The sequence below is a fragment of the Haliotis cracherodii genome, unplaced genomic scaffold (assembly GCF_022045235.1).
Source record: "Haliotis cracherodii isolate W230 unplaced genomic scaffold, xgHalCrac1.p SCAF_22, whole genome shotgun sequence".
Classification (NCBI taxonomy): domain Eukaryota; kingdom Metazoa; phylum Mollusca; class Gastropoda; order Lepetellida; family Haliotidae; genus Haliotis; species Haliotis cracherodii.
Window position 1 is genome coordinate 157,474 of NW_027266278.1, and position 21,633 is coordinate 179,106.

General features: G+C 41.8%; 1 protein-coding gene across 1 annotated transcript in view; it reads left to right on the top strand.

The window, feature by feature from the left end:
* LOC139471404 (TELO2-interacting protein 1 homolog) overlaps positions 1–21,633 on the top strand; it is a 125,562-nt gene that overhangs the window by 17,543 nt on the left and 86,386 nt on the right. Inside the window, exons 2-4 of the mRNA XM_071253770.1 lie at positions 283–490; positions 19,757–19,899; positions 20,877–20,949. Coding sequence (XP_071109871.1) covers positions 294–490; positions 19,757–19,899; positions 20,877–20,949 — 413 coding nt within the window. The 5' untranslated portion in view covers positions 283–293. The remainder of the gene's footprint in view (positions 1–282; positions 491–19,756; positions 19,900–20,876; positions 20,950–21,633) is intronic.

A 21,633-nucleotide genomic window follows, 5' to 3' on the forward strand; every position in this document is an offset into this window, starting at 1 on the left:
ATTACAGTACCTTCAATCTTTGGTACATGTGCACTCGGTGTGGTCAGTTGGGAACTTGACTTGCTGTAAGGTTCTTATACATATTCACACAGGGTTGGCTATTCCAGTGGATGCTAGTGTTTTTGGAAGATTCTTTTGTACAAACCTTTGGCCAGAAAAATCAAAAGCGTGAAAACAAAATCATTTAAATTAAAATTATTCCCCCCAACTATCATTCATTGTGAAAGCCAGAATGTATCCTCACTTCTTTATTGGACTACAGCATTCTGCCTTGTATTACAGTTAGCACTGGCATGGCTGCTGAGCGGACGCAATCCTTTGACAAGCTGCGGCCAGTCTGTGTGAAGCTCACCAAGGAACAAACGCGAGAGAGTGTGCAAGAGCTGTTCGATGGCATCAGGTCAGTTCCAGCTGACGTGCTTCAGGATCTGCAGGAGTATGTGCTCTTCCCGCTGAGATTCACCATCAAGCACCAGACACAGGACAGCCTGTAAGTTGCTGGCACAGACACACCATGGGGGAGGAGGGAGGGCAACCTCGGTTATAATGTGTTGCTGTTAACACCCATGTATGTGTTGCTGTTAACACCCATGTATGTGTTGCTGTTAACACCATGTATGTGTTGCTGCTAACACCATGTATGTGTTGCTGCTAACACCATGTATATGTTGCTGCTAACACCATGTATGTGTTGCTGCTAACACCATGTATGTGTTGCTGCTAACACCATGTATGTGTTGCTGTTAACACCCATGTATGTGTTGCTGTTAACACCCATGTATGTGTTGCTGCTAACACCATGTATGTGTTGCTGCTAACACCATGTATGTGTTGCTGCTAACACTCATGTATGTGTTGCTGCTAACACCATGTATGTGTTGCTGTTAACACCCATGTATGTGTTGCTGTTAACACCCATGTATGTGTTGCTGCTAACACCATGTATGTGTTGCTGCTAACACCGATGTATGTGTTGCTGGTAACACCATGTATGTGTTGCTGCTAACACCCATGTATGTGTTGCTACTAACACCCATGTATGTGTTGCTGCTAACACAGATGTATGTGTTGCTGCTAACACCATGTATGTGTTGCTGCTAACACCATGTTTGTGTTGCTGCTAACACCCATGTATGTGTTGCTGCTAACACCCATGTATGTGTTGCTGCTAACACCATGTATGTGTTGCTGCTAACACCATGTATGTGTTGCTGCTAACACCATGTATGTGTTGCTGCTAACACCATGTATGTGTTGCTGCTAACACCATGTATGTGTTGCTGCTAACACAGATGTAAGTTTTGCTGCTAAAACCGATGTATGTGTTGCTGCTAACACCCATGAATGTGTTGCTGCTAACACCATGTATGTGTTGCTGCTAACACCCATGTATGTGTTGCTGCTAACACCCATGTATGTGTTGCTGCTAACACCATGTATGTGTTGCTGCTAACACCATGTATGTGTTGCTGCTAACACCATGTATGTGTTGCTGCTAACACAGATGTATGTGTTGCTACTAACACCATGTATGTGTTGCTGTTAACACCATGTATGTGTTGCTGCTAACACACTTGGGCCTGTTGCTGCTAACACCGATGTATGTGTTGCTGCTAACACCCATGTATGTGTTGCTGCTAACACCATGTATGTGTTGCTGCTAACACCATGTATGTGTTGCTGCTAACACCATGTATGTGTTGCTACTAACACCATGTATGTGTTGCTGTTAACACCCATGTATGTGTTGCTGCTAACACCATGTATGTGTTGCTGCTAACACAGATGTATGTGTTGCTGCTAACACAGATGTATGTGTTGCTGCTAACACCCATGTATGTGTTGCTGTTAACACCCATGTATGTGTTGCTGCTAACACCATGTATGTGTTGCTGCTAACACCGATGTGTGTGTTGCTGGTAACACCATGTATGTGTTGCTGCTAACACCCATGTATGTGTTGCTACTAACACCCATGTATGTGTTGCTGCTAACACAGATGTATGTGTTGCTGCTAACACCATGTATGTGTTGCTGCTAACACCATGTTTGTGTTGCTGCTAACACCCATGTATGTGTTGCTGCTAACACCATGTATGTGTTGCTGCTAACACCATGTATGTGTTGCTGCTAACACCATGTATGTGTTGCTGCTAACACCATGTATGTGTTGCTGCTAACATCATGTATGTGTTGCTGCTAACACCATGTATGTGTTGCTGCTAACACCGATGTATGTGTTGCTGCTAAAACCGATGTATGTGTTGCTGCTAACACCCATGAATGTGTTGCTGCTAACACCATGTATGTGTTGCTGCTAACACCCATGTATGTGTTGCTGCTAACACCCATGTATGTGTTGCTGCTAACACCATGTATGTGTTGCTGCTAACACCATGTATGTGTTGCTGCTAACACCATGTATGTGTTGCTGCTAACACAGATGTATGTGTTGCTACTAACACCATGTATGTGTTGCTGTTAACACCATGTATGTGTTGCTGCTAACACACTTGGGCCTGTTGCTGCTAACACCGATGTATGTGTTGCTGCTAACACCCATGTATGTGTTGCTGCTAACACCATGTATGTGTTGCTGCTAACACCATGTATGTGTTGCTGCTAACACCATGTATGTGTTGCTACTAACACCATGTATGTGTTGCTGCTAACACCATGTATGTGTTGCTGCTAACACCATGTATGTGTTGCTACTAACACCGATGTATGTGTTGCTGCTAACACTCATGTATGTGTTGCTGCTAACACCCATGTATGTGTTGCTGCTAACACCCATGTATGTGTTGCTGCTAACACCATGTATGTGTTGCTGTTAACACCCATGTATGTGTTGCTGCTAACACCATGTATGTGTTGCTACTAACACCCATGTATGTGTTGCTGCTAACACCATGTATGTGTTGCTGCTAACACCCATGTATGTGTTGCTGCTAACACCATGTATGTGTTGCTGCTAACACGATGTATGTGTTGCTGCTAACACCATGTATGTGTTGCTGCTAACATCATGTATGTGTTGCTGCTAACACCATGTATGTGTTGCTGCTAACACCGATGTATGTGTTGCTGCTAAAACCGATGTATGTGTTGCTGCTAACACCCATGAATGTGTTGCTGCTAACACCATGTATGTGTTGCTGCTAACACACTTGGGCCTGTTGCTGCTAACACCGATGTATGTGTTGCTGCTAACACCCATGTATGTGTTGCTGCTAACACCATGTATGTGTTGCTGCTAACACCATGTATGTGTTGCTGCTAACACCATGTATGTGTTGCTACTAACACCATGTATGTGTTGCTGCTAACACCATGTATGTGTTGCTGCTAACACCATGTATGTGTTGCTACTAACACCGATGTATGTGTTGCTGCTAACACCCATGTATGTGTTGCTGCTAACACCGATGTATGTGTTGCTGCTAACACCATGTATGTGTTGCTGCTAACACCATGTATGTGTTGCTGTTAACACCCATGTATGTGTTGCTGCTAACACCGATGTATGTGTTGCTGCTAACACCGATGTATGTGTTGCTGCTAACACCATGTATGTGTTGCTGCTAACACCATGTATGTGTTGCTGCTAACACCATGTATATGTTGCTGCTAACACCATGTATGTGTTGCTGCTTACACCATGTATGTGTTGCTGCTAACACAGATGTATGTGTTGCTGCTAACACCCATGTATGTGTTGCTGCTAACACCATGTATGTGTTGCTGCTAACACCATGTATGTGTTGCTGCTAACACCATGTATGTGTTGCTGCTAACATCATGTATGTGTTGCTGCTAACACCATGTATGTGTTGCTGCTAACACAGATGTATGTGTTGCTGCTAAAACCGATGTATGTGTTGCTGCTAATACCCATGAATGTGTTGCTGCTAACACCATGTATGTGTTGCTGCTAACACCCATGTATGTGTTGCTGCTAACACCCATGTATGTGTTGCTGCTAACACCATGTATGTGTTGCTGCTAACACCATGTATGTGTTGCTGCTAACACCATGTATGTGTTGCTGCTAACACAGATGTATGTGTTGCTACTAACACCATGTATGTGTTGCTGTTAACACCATGTATGTGTTGCTGCTAACACACTTGGGCCTGTTGCTGCTAACACCGATGTATGTGTTGCTGCTAACACCCATGTATGTGTTGCTGCTAACACCATGTATGTGTTGCTGCTAACACCATGTATGTGTTGCTGCTAACACCATGTATGTGTTGCTACTAACACCATGTATGTGTTGCTGTTAACACCCATGTATGTGTTGCTGCTAACACCATGTATGTGTTGCTGCTAACACAGATGTATGTGTTGCTGCTAACACAGATGTATGTGTTGCTGCTAACACCCATGTATGTGTTGCTGTTAACACCCATGTATGTGTTGCTGCTAACACCATGTATGTGTTGCTGCTAACACCGATGTGTGTGTTGCTGGTAACACCATGTATGTGTTGCTGCTAACACCCATGTATGTGTTGCTACTAACACCCATGTATGTGTTGCTGCTAACACAGATGTATGTGTTGCTGCTAACACCATGTATGTGTTGCTGCTAACACCATGTTTGTGTTGCTGCTAACACCGATGTATGTGTTGCTGCTAACACCCATGTATGTGTTGCTGCTAACACCCATGTATGTGTTGCTGCTAACACCATGTATGTGTTGCTGCTAACACCATGTATGTGTTGCTGCTAACACCCATGTATGTGTTGCTGCTAACATCATGTATGTGTTGCTGCTAACACCATGTATGTGTTGCTGCTAACACCGATGTATGTGTTGCTGCTAAAACCGATGTATGTGTTGCTGCTAACACCCATGTATGTGTTGCTGCTAACACCATGTATGTGTTGCTGCTAACACCCATGTATGTGTTGCTGCTAACACCCATGTATGTGTTGCTGCTAACACCATGTATGTGTTGCTGCTAACACCATGTATGTGTTGCTGCTAACACAGATGTATGTGTTGCTACTAACACCATGTATGTGTTGCTGTTAACACCATGTATGTGTTGCTGCTAACACACTTGGGCCTGTTGCTGCTAACACCGATGTATGTGTTGCTGCTAACACCCATGTACACTACTGCCTAAAAGTTCATTCCCCTAACACGCGTTGAGAACGCGTGTAACACGCATGTGACACGGGTGCTCAACGGGTTGCACACGGGGTGAGCACCCGTTGGACACGGGTGTGCAACGGGTGTGCGTCGCGTGTGCAACCCGTTGCACACGCGTGTGCCACGCGTGTAACACGGGACCGGGTTCCAGTTGAAGTTGACAATTTTATCAAATGAATAGTGAGATAAAACAAAACAGTGAGATGTGAAATTTGAGTTCATGAGCGGCCATTGAGCTGTGCTCACCAGACCGTAAATACAAGGTCGGCCCATCTTAATTAGTGTTCGGTTGCTAGACTTTTATGGCATGAACCATTCCACTAGGGTCCAGTCTAGCCATTGTGGCTAGCCGACAGTAGAACAGTAGTGAATTTAGATGCGAGTTTATTGCTAGGGGAACCCCCGTGTTGACACGATTGTCGCGGGTTGGTAAATGTTCGCCATTAATAAAATGATTGTTTGTGGATTGCGAACATATTCATTTGCCCACACGAGTCATTCCATTTGATTGCAAATATAACGTTTTTCGTTCGCCAAATTTATGCTTAAGACAGTACAATTATGATATAGCCGTCACCACTACTAATGTCTCATTATTTCACGTAGGAATATGTCCCATTTCCCCACACCCCACTTTCTGTGTTGTATTTTGAAAGAGTAAATAAAAGAAGGTTTTGTGTGGGACACTTTTATACTAATTATAAGAGGATGTTGTAAATGAATATGAACAGCCATGCTGTCTGACAGTTGATAGAATTTGAGATCTTCACAATCACCGGGTGTGACCATGTTGACAGAATCTCGTTAGGGTTTGGGATTTTTACATTTGCCCAGTGACCATGGTGAGTATTGCTGGGGATACCAAACGCAACAGTTTATTATTAGAGGTTGAGAGTACCTATACCACGTAGATAGGATATCTTTAGGATTTTAATCCTTCTTTGAGAGGCATTTAGAAGTTGGAGTACTACGTTAGGAGAAGATTTATGGGTGACTTTAATCCTTTCTTTCTCTGTGGGTAATCCTTTCATGTTGATTGGAGGAAGTCACTCAACCAGGTCATGACAGGTCGTGAGTTTACTCACTAACTACTGTGAGCGTTTTTGGCATGACATCTTTTCTTGTATAAACATCGAAACGATGCTCACTCACTCATTGTTAATCTTCTGCAGTTTGCTGGCAAAGTGGGGATAAACCTCAGTGTCAAAGACGATCAAATTTAGTTCAAATCCTTGTTTATATGTGACATCTCCCAAATGGGGACATTTTCATAAACTTGGCAAGTGATGATGAATTTTAATATTAATATTATTATAGTTTATGAAATTGTTAATAAAACTTTAATAAAATTGTGCTTCACTCTCACGAAAAATATATTGTCTGTGAGTAAATTTATATGTCACGTTACATCGGCATTTTTCAGTGATATTGGGACTACATGAAACATGGCTGGTTTTACATTTCTGATACAGGTGCTTGACTGACTGAGTAGTTCATGATCAATAAGATATGTTTAAATCAGTCAAGTTTGCAACAATAGATGAATAAGTTGATACATTTGGACCGCATTTACCGATTAACAACTTAAGACATAGAGACAGGGAGGAGATATATAACCAAACCTATGATCCTGTTGAGACAGTTGACAGTTAGAACGTTGCTGTAAGCTGTAAATAATCTAGCCTCCCCATGTACGTAACTTACATATATTTATGTATGACCAGAACAGCAAATAAAGTTCTGGTAGATAGGTACCTCGGAGATTTAACGTGCGCTTTCCGACTTTAGCCTATCTCGCACACGGGGAAGCACTTATACTATTAGGGTAAAAAAGCGTAATGATTACATAAAGAAGTGCAAACACCAACCCCCCCCCCCCCCCCCCCAAAAAAAAAATTAAAAAAATAAATTAAGTTTAGTCCTTGTAGTAGTCTCTTGGTCAGCTTCTCATCCTGGGGGTCGGGATTCTGGTAGAGACTCTTGGCAAGGAGGGCGCCGGTATTGGCGACGAAGTGGTTTGAGGTCGGTACGCCACTACTCTGGAAGAAGTGGTACAAGTCTGTGTAGTTTGTGATGTCTTACTCGATGTCCTGTCCCCCTTTCTTGTGCACCATGACGAAAGGGACTCCTTGTTTGGCGTAGAGATATTCCTTTGGGGTGTTGATCTGGTCAACCTTGAGATCCGGCCGGGGCTTGTAGTGGTTGATCGGAATGTCTGATTTTTCCACTAGTAAATAAAGTTCTTTGGTATGACCTCTTTTATCCCTGCTGACGTTATCCTAATGTTCAATTTCAGTCTGCCTCACCAAGCGTAAGAAAGCATTGTATATGTTCTGATAAACCACACTGATGCAATTTTCTATATATATATTTGTAGATATGAAGCATTCTAGTTAATTGTGGATACACTGGGCAGACAGAATTGTGTTTATTTCCAGGCCATCCTGATCGTCGTTTACTACTATAAGGTGTATGGTTGGAGGCAAGATCAAAGGCGCCGCACAGCATTTATTAGATAACAGACGGGGTCGTCCGTTTCGCTTTGAACAACCACCCCACCTGTCTGTAGGAGTTATATAATCAGTGCGCAAATAACTGTGCTCCCTTAGTTCTCCTCCCCAACCCCATCGGCATCTATTCCAAATCTCAAAATTCCCAAATTCTATATAAGCAACCCCTAAAGCCCCCTCTTGGGTTGCACAGACCACCCTCGCCCCTTTCGGAAACACATTAAATGGCCTGGCCGGGCCCGTGTGCGAAATACGCATCAGTCGGAAAGCGCACGTTAAATCTCCAAAGTAAGTAAGTAAGTAAGTACTGTGTCAAGTCCACTGCCGGGCTGATGCGGTGTCAGTGTCAGCGATGAACATGAATGCCCAAATCATAGACCTGTAGCACTCACAAGTTGCTTAGCCAAAATATTTGAAAAGTGTATATTCAATTCTCTGATAACAGCAAATATAACCTTAGAAAAAGATTCAACATACAAACAATCAAATGTAGAACACAGACCTATGCTTATTTTCATTTCTTCTGGATATGATCAACCTGCGGAACCCTCTATCCGATGAAGTAACTAATGATCGCTCATTAAAAGAAATCAAATCCTTAATTAATCGTTATGATGCAATTATTAATAATTTTGACTTCAAATATTTTCATAGATCATGCCAAATTGTCCACTGTCGCCTTAGGCTCGGCTGCAGTGACTTAAACGCTGATAAGTTTAGACGACATGTACTTGTGGATGCAATTCACTTTTTCTATAACTGTTAAAAAATACGATAATATCAGAAACACTGTGTATTTCTACACACATGGGTATGGTCTAAACATGATATTACATGGCAGTAGTTAAGCAGTTCTACAAACATGACTCTTCTTAAATCAGTTCATGACATCATTGTCAAAAGCAAAAGGTTTGAGTAGCTTAATTTTATGCATGTAGTAAAGGAAAACTGCATTACCTTATTTCACAGACACCACTTGCTTCAGTGTACTGGCTTCGTGTATTTCATTTGTGCATTTTGTATGTTTATGTTCATCACTCTCTTATATATATATATATCCAGCTGTTGTTAAGTTGTTACCTGGAGAGGTATTACATAAGCAAGTTTTGCTTGTTTACCGATCCAGATTTCTTTTGAAATAAAAATACGTTTAAGCCAACACAGCTAACCCTAAAACACATGATTGTAAACTATTCAAAAAGGAGCACTAATCTCTGGCTTCTTCTCGGGTGTCGAACTCAAACTCAAACTCATTTATTCTTAGATTCTACAATTTTTATTATGTACAATTTAACAAAAATAATAAAAATAGGATACGTGGATACTAATACAATTTACCAATTGTATTGTACACATTGTTAAGGAATTTAGATAGGCCTTTTAGATTTCTTACACTGTTAGTGGTCATAATTTTCTTAAATGTTTGGAAACTTAAGATATTGCTTATCTAAGAGTTCATATCGCCGTTGGTGTAAAGCTTCACATCGGAATGAATAATGCAATTCATCTCCCACAGCGATAGAATCACAGAGTGGACACTGGCTGTCTTCCCTGGGAATGTTCAGCCATCGACCAGTTTCAACTGGTAATCCTTGGTTAGAAAGTTCTGAATTTTAGTATTGGGAGAAATATTGATTTTAAGAGCAGTAGATATTTCGCAAATGAAGGTTGATTCTTCAGGTAATACGACCTTTGGATTTCCGCTTGGGCTTACTAGCTGCCGTGAGTCAATTTGCTCGTTAACGCAACCGAGCGTGACAAGAGACTGGGCTACCAGTCTGCAAGGACAGCTAAATAAACTTATGCATTTTTGAAAACTGATTGGTTACCCGTGATCTATGAAGATTTCAACAAAGGGCGCATGGTAATTAATTTCTTCAGCCTAAACAAACAGACAAATAACGGCGAAAGCTCATCAGATGTCGTTATTTGGAAATACCCCTGATTGTTACAGTTTGATAATAAAAAAAGTATCCCTGAGTGAAAGCATTTGCGGATTTCGGATTGCGTGGATGATACAATTACTACTCCCTTGTTGTCATCCACATTTTCTGGTATAACCCTACACTTCTGTATTTGTCGTAATTCACACGCTGCTCAGTTAATGATTTTATATTATGTATACTCAGTTGTAGCACCACTCAGATTACCGGATAAAGGTTCAAATTTGGTCTTTCTTGTACCTGGGGTAATTATTTAATCTAAATCCAGGTTTGAAGTGAGGTGGAATGTGAATTATGCACGTGGCAGCCCAGCAAGAGATGTATGATCAGTTGATTTACTTTTTTTTGTAAATCAACTGATCATTCCCAGACATCAAAGGATCAACAGGAAATACGTTGATTGATTAATTACTGTTATCTTGCACAGTGCATATGTCAAAAGTAAGTGTTTACATGTGAAGGTAGGGTTACTAAACCTAGGGAATACACTCATATCATGGCGTGAAGTACAGATGTAAAAACAACATACTTTGTTCAAAGGGTAACCGATAATACACTGACTGGTTGTTCATTGTTATCTAACTCAATGTATGTTTTTAAGAACCGTGGACATTATAAAAATAGTTGTTACGTGGGCTTTCTCAGCTAACTTGGCACCTATGTGAAACAATTGAAACAAACTAAGTGATCAGTTAAGAAACAGACACGGGTTATAATATTCGATACATTTAAATAACGTTTTAAAACGATATATTTAAATATTTTAATATATTTCATATATATTCCAAATATTGTTTCCAAATAATTATTATTAAAGTATTTGATTCTCACATAGACATTTGACATCGAATAAGTATTTTTGTACAGCTGCAGACGCAATGGATATTGTTCCTTTATGTTGATCTTCCCGGATACATTATAACTTTGGTAGGTTGTAATAATGATATTTGCATTTTGTTTTCATTCATTCGCTGCAACTTTGAACAGAATCATTCTTGTTCCTTTCCGTTTGGTTGGGAAGATTTTCGATGCGCGATAGACGTTGTTTTCACAAGTATTTTCTTTTGTAAGCGTGTATATGTTACAGTCAATGTGTAAAATATGATTCACTCAGGCAATTTATTAAATATCTAAATATTTCAGTCATTTTACAAATTGACTGAATAATCCATTCATTTATTTAACCGACTGACTAAAAATGATAAAGACGACCAAAAGAGCTTAAACACATCACAATATATTAATTATGCTAAGAAAAGAAGCCAAACAATACAGAACTGTACTTGGTGATGATATTAAACATAAACAAATATTTGGAATTCGTTATCATATTAATAAAGATGGACATATTTTTCAGTTAATTTGTAAAATAAACTGAATATTTAGGCGTTTAATACATTTCCTTAGTGAAGTCTGTTTACATTTTGAATGTAAACATATACACACGGTAAAATAAGCAATGTGCAGATGAAATATTTACTTTGTGTTGCAAGTCAAAATAGTGTACACGAAGATCGCACAATTACCAAACAAGTGACTTATCAAAACTGCATCACCATTACCGATGCTCCCCACAAATATACCTACATTTCAAAAACTGTATTTCATTTTTGTTGATCAGTGTGACCATATGTCCTTCTACTTTCAATAAAAATGCACTTACGAATGGCGAGCACAGGTCGCGAACAAGTCTAGATTTCTGCTATATCATCCGGGTACTCACTGAGAAAATACAGTAATGCACAGGTAACAACTACTCCCGCGGAATTGCTTTAGATCAGTGCTCTTTTGTACGTTGAAATACTATATATTGTGAACGCCAAAATGATGTATCAAGGATCAAGTAGAAGATACATTGACCGTTGCACTGGGAGTTTATTCAACAGACCGTGAAAATAACACTGCTGTATCTTATTATTTATTTTAGATGACGCAGTCAAAGCTCACTTCTCCTGGCGGCCATTATCGAACGGCCAGCTAAAACACAACCCCGCGCTTACGTCTACAGGTCTCTTCCTGTAGTACGGTAATTAGTATTCTCTCCCTCAAGTGTATCCTCAATGATATAACCCACCCTCATTAATTACATGCTGCTCTTTTCCAGCCTCACGGCTATGGAGCTGTGATAAAGAGTCCAAGTCATCATAAAGTAATTAGGGTCCAATAAAAACAATGCGCCGCCAAACCTCATACATATTATCACTGAAAGTCGTACTACAGACGGTTAATGTCAAATCACAATAAAAGCATTTCAATTGCAATAACATGTTCCAGGACCATGTATTCTCTTAACACCATCGGATTTAGAAGCAATGGTCGTATAAAAACAAAACACATCTATTTGATCACAACAGTATTCATGTTATTCCCACAAAATCACATAAAGAAAGGAGACATTAGGAAATACATGTGCATTATCATTTTTCGTCAGGATAACAAAATTTTCTCTCCTTGTTACCACCTCCAGGTTCAGCTTAAGACGGGTCCTCCTTTGGTCAAAAGTTTGTTCCCCCTCTAATGAGTGTGTCACGCGTTGCACACGAGTGGCGGACGGGGTGCACACCCGTGTGCAACGCGTTGCACACGGGTATCACACGCGTGACCAACCCGATGCACACTGGTTGCGTAACGCGTTGCCCATGCGTGTAAGGGGAATGAACTTCTAGGCAGTAGTGTATGTGTTGCTGCTAACACCATGTATGTGTTGCTGCTAACACCATGTATGTGTTGCTGCTAACACCATGTATGTGTTGCTACTAACACCATGTATGTGTTGCTGCTAACACCATGTATGTGTTGCTGCTAACACCATGTATGTGTTGCTACTAACACCGATGTATGTGTTGCTGCTAACACCCATGTATGTGTTGCTGCTAACACCGATGTATGTGTTGCTGCTAACACCCATGTATGTGTTGCTGCTAACACCATGTATGTGTTGCTGTTAACACCCATGTATGTGTTGCTGCTAACACCATGTATGTGTTGCTACTAACACCCATGTATGTGTTGCTGCTAACACCATGTATGTGTTGCTGCTAACACCCATGTATGTGTTGCTGCTAACACCATGTATGTGTTGCTGCTAACACCATGTATGTGTTGCTGCTAACACCATGTATGTGTTGCTGCTAACATCATGTATGTGTTGCTGCTAACACCATGTATGTGTTGCTGCTAACACCGATGTATGTGTTGCTGCTAAAACCGATGTATATGTTGCTGCTAACACCCATGAATGTGTTGCTGCTAAAACCATGTATGTGTTGCTGCTAACACACTTGGGCCTGTTGCTGCTAACACCGATGTATGTGTTGCTGCTAACACCCATGTATGTGTTGCTGCTAACACCATGTATGTGTTGCTGCTAACACCATGTATGTGTTGCTGCTAACACCATGTATGTGTTGCTACTAACACCATGTATGTGTTGCTGCTAACACCATGTATGTGTTGCTGCTAACACCATGTATGTGTTGCTACTAACACCGATGTATGTGTTGCTGCTAACACCCATGTATGTGTTGCTGCTAACACCGATGTATGTGTTGCTGCTAACACCATGTATGTGTTGCTGCTAACACCATGTATGTGTTGCTGTTAACACCCATGTATGTGTTGCTGCTAACACCGATGTATGTGTTGCTGCTAAAACCGATGTATGTGTTGCTGCTAACACCCATGTATGTGTTGCTGCTAACACCATGTATGTGTTGCTGCTAACACCCATGTATGTGTTGCTGCTAACACCCATGTATGTGTTGCTGCTAACACCATGTATGTGTTGCTGCTAACACCATGTATGTGTTGCTGCTAACACAGATGTATGTGTTGCTACTAACACCATGTATGTGTTGCTGTTAACACCATGTATGTGTTGCTGCTAACACACTTGGGCCTGTTGCTGCTAACACCGATGTATGTGTTGCTGCTAACACCCATGTATGTGTTGCTGCTAACACCATGTATGTGTTGCTGCTAACACCATGTATGTGTTGCTGCTAACACCATGTATGTGTTGCTACTAACACCATGTATGTGTTGCTGCTAACACCATGTATGTGTTGCTGCTAACACCATGTATGTGTTGCTACTAACACCGATGTATGTGTTGCTGCTAACACCCATGTATGTGTTGCTGCTAACACCGATGTATGTGTTGCTGCTAACACCCATGTATGTGTTGCTGCTAACACCATGTATGTGTTGCTGTTAACACCCATGTATGTGTTGCTGCTAACACCATGTATGTGTTGCTACTAACACCCATGTATGTGTTGCTGCTAACACCATGTATGTGTTGCTGCTAACACCCATGTATGTGTTGCTGCTAACACCATGTATGTGTTGCTGCTAACACCATGTATGTGTTGCTGCTAACACCATGTATGTGTTGCTGCTAACATCATGTATGTGTTGCTGCTAACACCATGTATGTGTTGCTGCTAACACCGATGTATGTGTTGCTGCTAAAACCGATGTATATGTTGCTGCTAACACCCATGAATGTGTTGCTGCTAAAACCATGTATGTGTTGCTGCTAACACACTTGGGCCTGTTGCTGCTAACACCGATGTATGTGTTGCTGCTAACACCCATGTATGTGTTGCTGCTAACACCATGTATGTGTTGCTGCTAACACCATGTATGTGTTGCTGCTAACACCATGTATGTGTTGCTACTAACACCATGTATGTGTTGCTGCTAACACCATGTATGTGTTGCTACTAACACCGATGTATGTGTTGCTGCTAACACCCATGTATGTGTTGCTGCTAACACCGATGTATGTGTTGCTGCTAACACCATGTATGTGTTGCTGCTAACACCATGTATGTGTTGCTGTTAACACCCATGTATGTGTTGCTGCTAACACCGATGTATGTGTTGCTGCTAACACCGATGTATGTGTTGCTGCTAACACCATGTATGTGTTGCTGCTAACACCCATGTATATGTTTCTGCTAACACCATGTATGTGTTGCTGCTAACACCATGTATATGTTGCTGCTAACACCCATGTATGTGTTGCTGCTAACACCCATGTATGTGTTGCTGCTAACACAGATGTATGTGTTGCTGCTAACACCATGTATGTGTTGCTGCTAACACCATGTATATGTTGCTGCTAACACCATGTATGTGTTGCTGCTAACACCCATGTATGTGTTGCTGCTAACACAGATGTATGTGTTGCTGCTAACACCCATGTATGTGTTGCTGCTAACACCATGTATGTGTTGCTGCTAACACCATGTATGTGTTGCTGCTAACACCCATGTATATGTTTCTGCTAACACCATGTATGTGTTGCTGCTAACACCATGTATATGTTGCTGCTAACACCCATGTATGTGTTGCTGCTAACACCCATGTATGTGTTGCTGCTAACACCCATGTATGTGTTGCTGCTAACACCATGTATGTGTTGCTGCTAACACCATGTATGTGTTGCTGCTAACACAGATGTATGTGTTGCTACTAACACCATGTATGTGTTGCTGTTAACACCATGTATGTGTTGCTGCTAACACACTTGGGCCTGTTGCTGCTAACACCGATGTATGTGTTGCTGCTAACACCCATGTATGTGTTGCTGCTAACACCATGTATGTGTTGCTGCTAACACCATGTATGTGTTGCTGCTAACACCATGTATGTGTTGCTACTAACACCATGTATGTGTTGCTGCTAACACCATGTATGTGTTGCTGCTAACACCATGTATGTGTTGCTACTAACACCGATGTATGTGTTGCTGCTAACACCCATGTATGTGTTGCTGCTAACACCGATGTATGTGTTGCTGCTAACACCCATGTATGTGTTGCTGCTAACACCATGTATGTGTTGCTGTTAACACCCATGTATGTGTTGCTGCTAACACCATGTATGTGTTGCTACTAACACCCATGTATGTGTTGCTGCTAACACCATGTATGTGTTGCTGCTAACACCCATGTATGTGTTGCTGCTAACACCATGTATGTGTTGCTGCTAACACCATGTATGTGTTGCTGCTAACACCATGTATGTGTTGCTGCTAACATCATGTATGTGTTGCTGCTAACACCATGTATGTGTTGCTGCTAACACCGATGTATGTGTTGCTGCTAAAACCGATGTATATGTTGCTGCTAACACCCATGAATGTGTTGCTGCTAAAACCATGTATGTGTTGCTGCTAACACACTTGGGCCTGTTGCTGCTAACACCGATGTATGTGTTGCTGCTAACACCCATGTATGTGTTGCTGCTAACACCATGTATGTGTTGCTGCTAACACCATGTATGTGTTGCTGCTAACACCATGTATGTGTTGCTACTAACACCATGTATGTGTTGCTGCTAACACCATGTATGTGTTGCTGCTAACACCATGTATGTGTTGCTACTAACACCGATGTATGTGTTGCTGCTAACACCCATGTATGTGTTGCTGCTAACACCGATGTATGTGTTGCTGCTAACACCATGTATGTGTTGCTGCTAACACCATGTATGTGTTGCTGTTAACACCCATGTATGTGTTGCTGCTAACACCGATGTATGTGTTGCTGCTAACACCGATGTATGTGTTGCTGCTAACACCATGTATGTGTTGCTGCTAACACCCATGTATATGTTTCTGCTAACACCATGTATGTGTTGCTGCTAACACCATGTATATGTTGCTGCTAACACCCATGTATGTGTTGCTGCTAACACCCATGTATGTGTTGCTGCTAACACCATGTATGTGTTGCTGCTAACACCCATGTATGTGTTGCTGCTACCACCATGTATATGTTGCTGCTAACACCATGTATGTGTTGCTGCTAACACCCATGTATGTGTTGCTGCTAACACAGATGTATGTGTTGCTGCTAACACCCATGTATGTGTTGCTGCTAACACCATGTATGTGTTGCTGCTAACACCCATGTATGTGTTGCTGCTAACACCATGTATGTGTTGCTGCTAACACCATGTATATGTTGCTGCTAACACCATGTATGTGTTGCTGCTAACACCATGTATGTGTTGCTGCTGACACCCATGTATGTGTTGCTGCTAACACCCATGTATGTGTTGCTGCTAACACCATGTATATGTTGCTGCTAACACCATGTATGTGTTGCTGTTAACACCATGTATGTGTTGCTGCTAACACCATGTATGTGTTGCTGCTAACACCCATGTATGTGTTGCTGCTAACATCATGTATGTGTTGCTGCTAACACCATGTATGTGTTGCTGCTAACACCGATGTATGTGTTGCTGCTAAAACCGATGTATGTGTTGCTGCTAACACCCATGAATGTGTTGCTGCTAACACCATGTATGTGTTGCTGCTAACACCCATGTATGTGTTGCTGCTAACACCCATGTATGTGTTGCTGCTAACACCATGTATGTGTTGCTGCTAACACCATGTATGTGTTGCTGCTAACACAGATGTATGTGTTGCTACTAACACCATGTATGTGTTGCTGTTAACACCATGTATGTGTTGCTGCTAACACACTTGGGCCTGTTGCTGCTAACACCCATGTATGTGTTGCTGCTAACACCATGTATGTGTTGCTGCTAACACCATGTATGTGTTGCTGCTAACACCATGTATGTGTTGCTACTAACACCATGTATGTGTTGCTACTAACACCATGTATGTGTTGCTGCTAAAACCATGTATGTGTTGCTGCTAACACCCATGTATGTGTTGCTACTAACACCGATGTATGTGTTGCTGCTAACACCCATGTATGTGTTGCTGCTAACACCGATGTATGTGTTGCTGCTAACACCCATGTATGTGTTGCTGCTAACACCATGTATGTGTTGCTGTTAACACCCATGTATGTGTTGCTGCTAACACCATGTATGTGTTGCTACTAACACCCATGTATGTGTTGCTGCTAACACCATGTATGTGTTGCTGCTAACACCCATGTATGTGTTGCTGCTAACACCATGTATGTGTTGCTGCTAACACCCATGTATGTGTTGCTGCTAACACCCATGTATGTGTTGCTGCTAACACCATGTATGTGTTGCTGCTAACACCATGTATGTGTTGCTGCTAACACCCATGTATGTGTTGCTGCTAACATCATGTATGTGTTGCTGCTAACACCATGTATGTGTTGCTGCTAACACCGATGTATGTGTTGCTGCTAAAACCGATGTATGTGTTGCTGCTAACACCCATGTATGTGTTGCTGCTAACACCATGTATGTGTTGCTGCTAACACCCATGTATGTGTTGCTGCTAACACCCATGTATGTGTTGCTGCTAACACCATGTATGTGTTGCTGCTAAAACCATGTATGTGTTGCTGCTAACACCATGTATGTGTTGCTGCTAACATCATGTATGTGTTGCTGCTAACACCATGTATGTGTTGCTGCTAACACCGATGTATGTGTTGCTGCTAAAACCGATGTATGTGTTGCTGCTAACACCCATGAATGTGTTGCTGCTAAGACCATGTATGTGTTGCTGCTAACACACTTGGGCCTGTTGCTGCTAACACCGATGTATGTGTTGCTGCTAACACCCATGTATGTGTTGCTGCTAACACCATGTATGTGTTGCTGCTAACACCATGTATGTGTTGCTGCTAACACCATGTATGTGTTGCTACTAACACCATGTATGTGTTGCTGCTAACACCATGTATGTGTTGCTGCTAACACCATGTATGTGTTGCTACTAACACCGATGTATGTGTTGCTGCTAACACCCATGTATGTGTTGCTGCTAACACCGATGTATGTGTTGCTGCTAACACCATGTATGTGTTGCTGCTAACACCATGTATGTGTTGCTGTTAACACCCATGTATGTGTTGCTGCTAACACCGATGTATGTGTTGCTGCTAACACCGATGTATGTGTTGCTGCTAACACCATGTATGTGTTGCTGCTAACACCCATGTATATTTTGCTGCTAACACCATGTATGTGTTGCTGCTAACACCCATGTATGTGTTGCTGCTAACACCCATGTATGTGTTGCTGCTAACACAGATGTATGTGTTGCTGCTAACACCCATGTATGTGTTGCTGCTAACACCCATGTATGTGTTGCTGCTAACACCCATGTATGTGTTGCTGCTAACACCATGTATGTGTTGCTGCTAACACCCATGTATGTGTTGCTGCTACCACCATGTATATGTTGCTGCTAACACCATGTATGTGTTGCTGCTAACACCCATGTATGTGTTGCTGCTAACACAGATGTATGTGTTGCTGCTAACACCCATGTATGTGTTGCTGCTAACACCATGTATGTGTTGCTGCTAACACCCATGTATGTGTTGCTGCTAACACCATGTATGTGTTGCTGCTAACACCATGTATATGTTGCTGCTAACACCATGTATGTGTTGCTGCTAACACCATGTATGTGTTGCTGCTGACACCCATGTATGTGTTGCTGCTAACACCCATGTATGTGTTGCTGCTAACACCATGTATATGTTGCTGCTAACACCATGTATGTGTTGCTGTTAACACCATGTATGTGTTGCTGCTAACACACTTGGACCTGTTGCTACTAACACCGATGTATGTGTTGCTGCTAACACCCATGTATGTGTTGCTGCTGACACCCATGTATGTGTTGCTGCTAACACCATGTATATGTTGCTGCTAACACCATGTATGTGTTGCTGCTAACACCCATGTATGTGTTGCTGCTAACACCCATGTATGTGTTGCTGCTAACACCATGTATATGTTGCTGCTAACACCATGTATGTGTTGCTGCTAACACCCATGTATGTGTTGCTGCTAACACCCATGTATGTGTTGCTGCTAACACCATGTATGTGTTGCTGCTAACACCGATGTGTGTGTTGCTGCTAACACCATTTATGTGTTGCTGCTAACACAGATGTATGTGTTGCTACTTACACCATGTATGTGTTGCTACTAACACCATGTATGTGTTGTTGCTAACACCCATGTATGTGTTGCTGCTAACACCATGTATGTGTTGCTGCTAACACCATGTATGTGTTGCTGCTGACACCCATGTATGTGTTGCTGCTAACACCCATGTATGTCTTGCTGCTAACACCATGTATGTGTTGCTGCTAACACCCATGTATGTGTTGCTGCTAACACCCATGTATGTGTTCGTGTTTCAGGAAGGAGGACGTCCTCACGGCTGCGTGTGCCTGTGTGGGGCACGTCCTCTCACACACAGCTGTCACTCGCTGGGAGATGTTCCAGGACATGTTCACCAGCTTCACATCGCTGCTGGTTGCCCCTGACAACGGACAGGGCAGAGGTTTGTACAATACCAAAGAAAAAATGGCTCTCAGGCAACGGCTTGTAGAAAATAGTGCTGGTATAAACAGTTGTGTACAATGAGCCTGGAAAAGGGCCTCTTTAAATTTGTCCCCTGATGAGTAAAATACTGATGTAGCTTGTGGTCACCATGGTAACACTTCATGTAGGAAGACCAAGCTTTTGTACAATTGTAAATCACAGAACTAAACTTCATTTAAACTTCTTGCTATCCAGAGTATTAAGAGAACACAAAAATATATTTCATATTTACAAACCTGTTGTTTTAAATATCCAATGAATTATTTTTTTTTATATCTTATCCTGCATTTCATACCGTATTTTCTTGAGTATAGTGCGCACCCATGTATAATGCACACGCCCCTCTAGCGGATTCAATATTTTGAATTAAAAAAAAAATTTGAATACCAAGCGCAGAAAAACATTTACACCGTACCCCTTTAGCGAAGTCCGGCAAACGAATGGGTGATGAGAAACTTGGTCAGTACAAATTCGAAATTTGAGATAAAAAATCACCAGGCATGTTGATTTAGCGTTTAAATTGGTTTTTTTGTTCTGCTAAGGATTGTTTTATATCCAGGGATTAAGATTACCTTGTGTATTATCTCGTAAACTAAGCCGGACACAGCAATCAGCTGTACACATGATTTCTTGGAATCCACCGGTGATTCGGTCAAGACACACAAAATGATATAACTTTACAGGATTTTACGTGCTCACGGTTATGTCTTTCTATGGGGGAAAAAACATCAAAACTCATTAATTCGTGTATAATGCGCACCCCCTTCTACACAGCTGTGTTTTTTGGAAAAAAGTATGCACTATACTCAAGAAAATATGGTATTGCACATTGCTCTTACTAATGAAGTCCTAACTGGACATGAATGAGATTCTAGTGGCGTGTTGACAAAGTGAGACATGCAGTTAACGCAGGCTCAGGTCCATGTGTTCTTTCAGCGATCTCCTCTGATGAGCTGAAGCTGGGTGTGGTCCAGGTGCTGGGGACCCTCCTCAACAGTGCTGATGAGACGTAAGTTTGTTTGTTTGTTTGTTGTTTACCAGCTATATGGCAGCGTTCTGTACATAGTCGATTCTGAACCAGAGAATTCAGTGATTGACATCATGAGCATCGATCCAAGCATCACGGGTCAGAGGTAAGTATGACAGTTTAACCATGGTAGGTGATACGTTTAAACAGTGACACGCTAGACCATAGCAGATGACCTTGCATGATGAACACCCCCATGCCAATGTTCATTTCCTGATGAAAGTCAGTATGTCGCCGGACATATGCAATACTACTTTGGGGGAATTTCTGAATGTCCAAAAAAAACCTTCAAATAGGGCTTTAAAGCAAGACGGATCATGTTTAGATTGGGTCAGTGTAATGCAGCGTCCATTACAACAAGGAAGGCTCTACTCACCAAGAGAAATCACTTGGCTCCACATGGTCTGTATTGCATTGGGAAATCCAAACTGCGCCGCCTCAAGGAGTAACCCCGTCATCAGCAACTCATCTTGCCTTTATGTTACTCCAACACCTCCCCAAGGTTCACAGTTCATATCAATCCATGTTCATCATGACCTGGGTCTGAATATCTTCCCAATTCCAACTTTACTTGCTGCAACTTCTACTTGTGAATGACATTTGCTGCGGCTGCCATTTTATGACTTTTTGATGAACCTAGGGAGGTAACTGTTAATGGAATGCAAA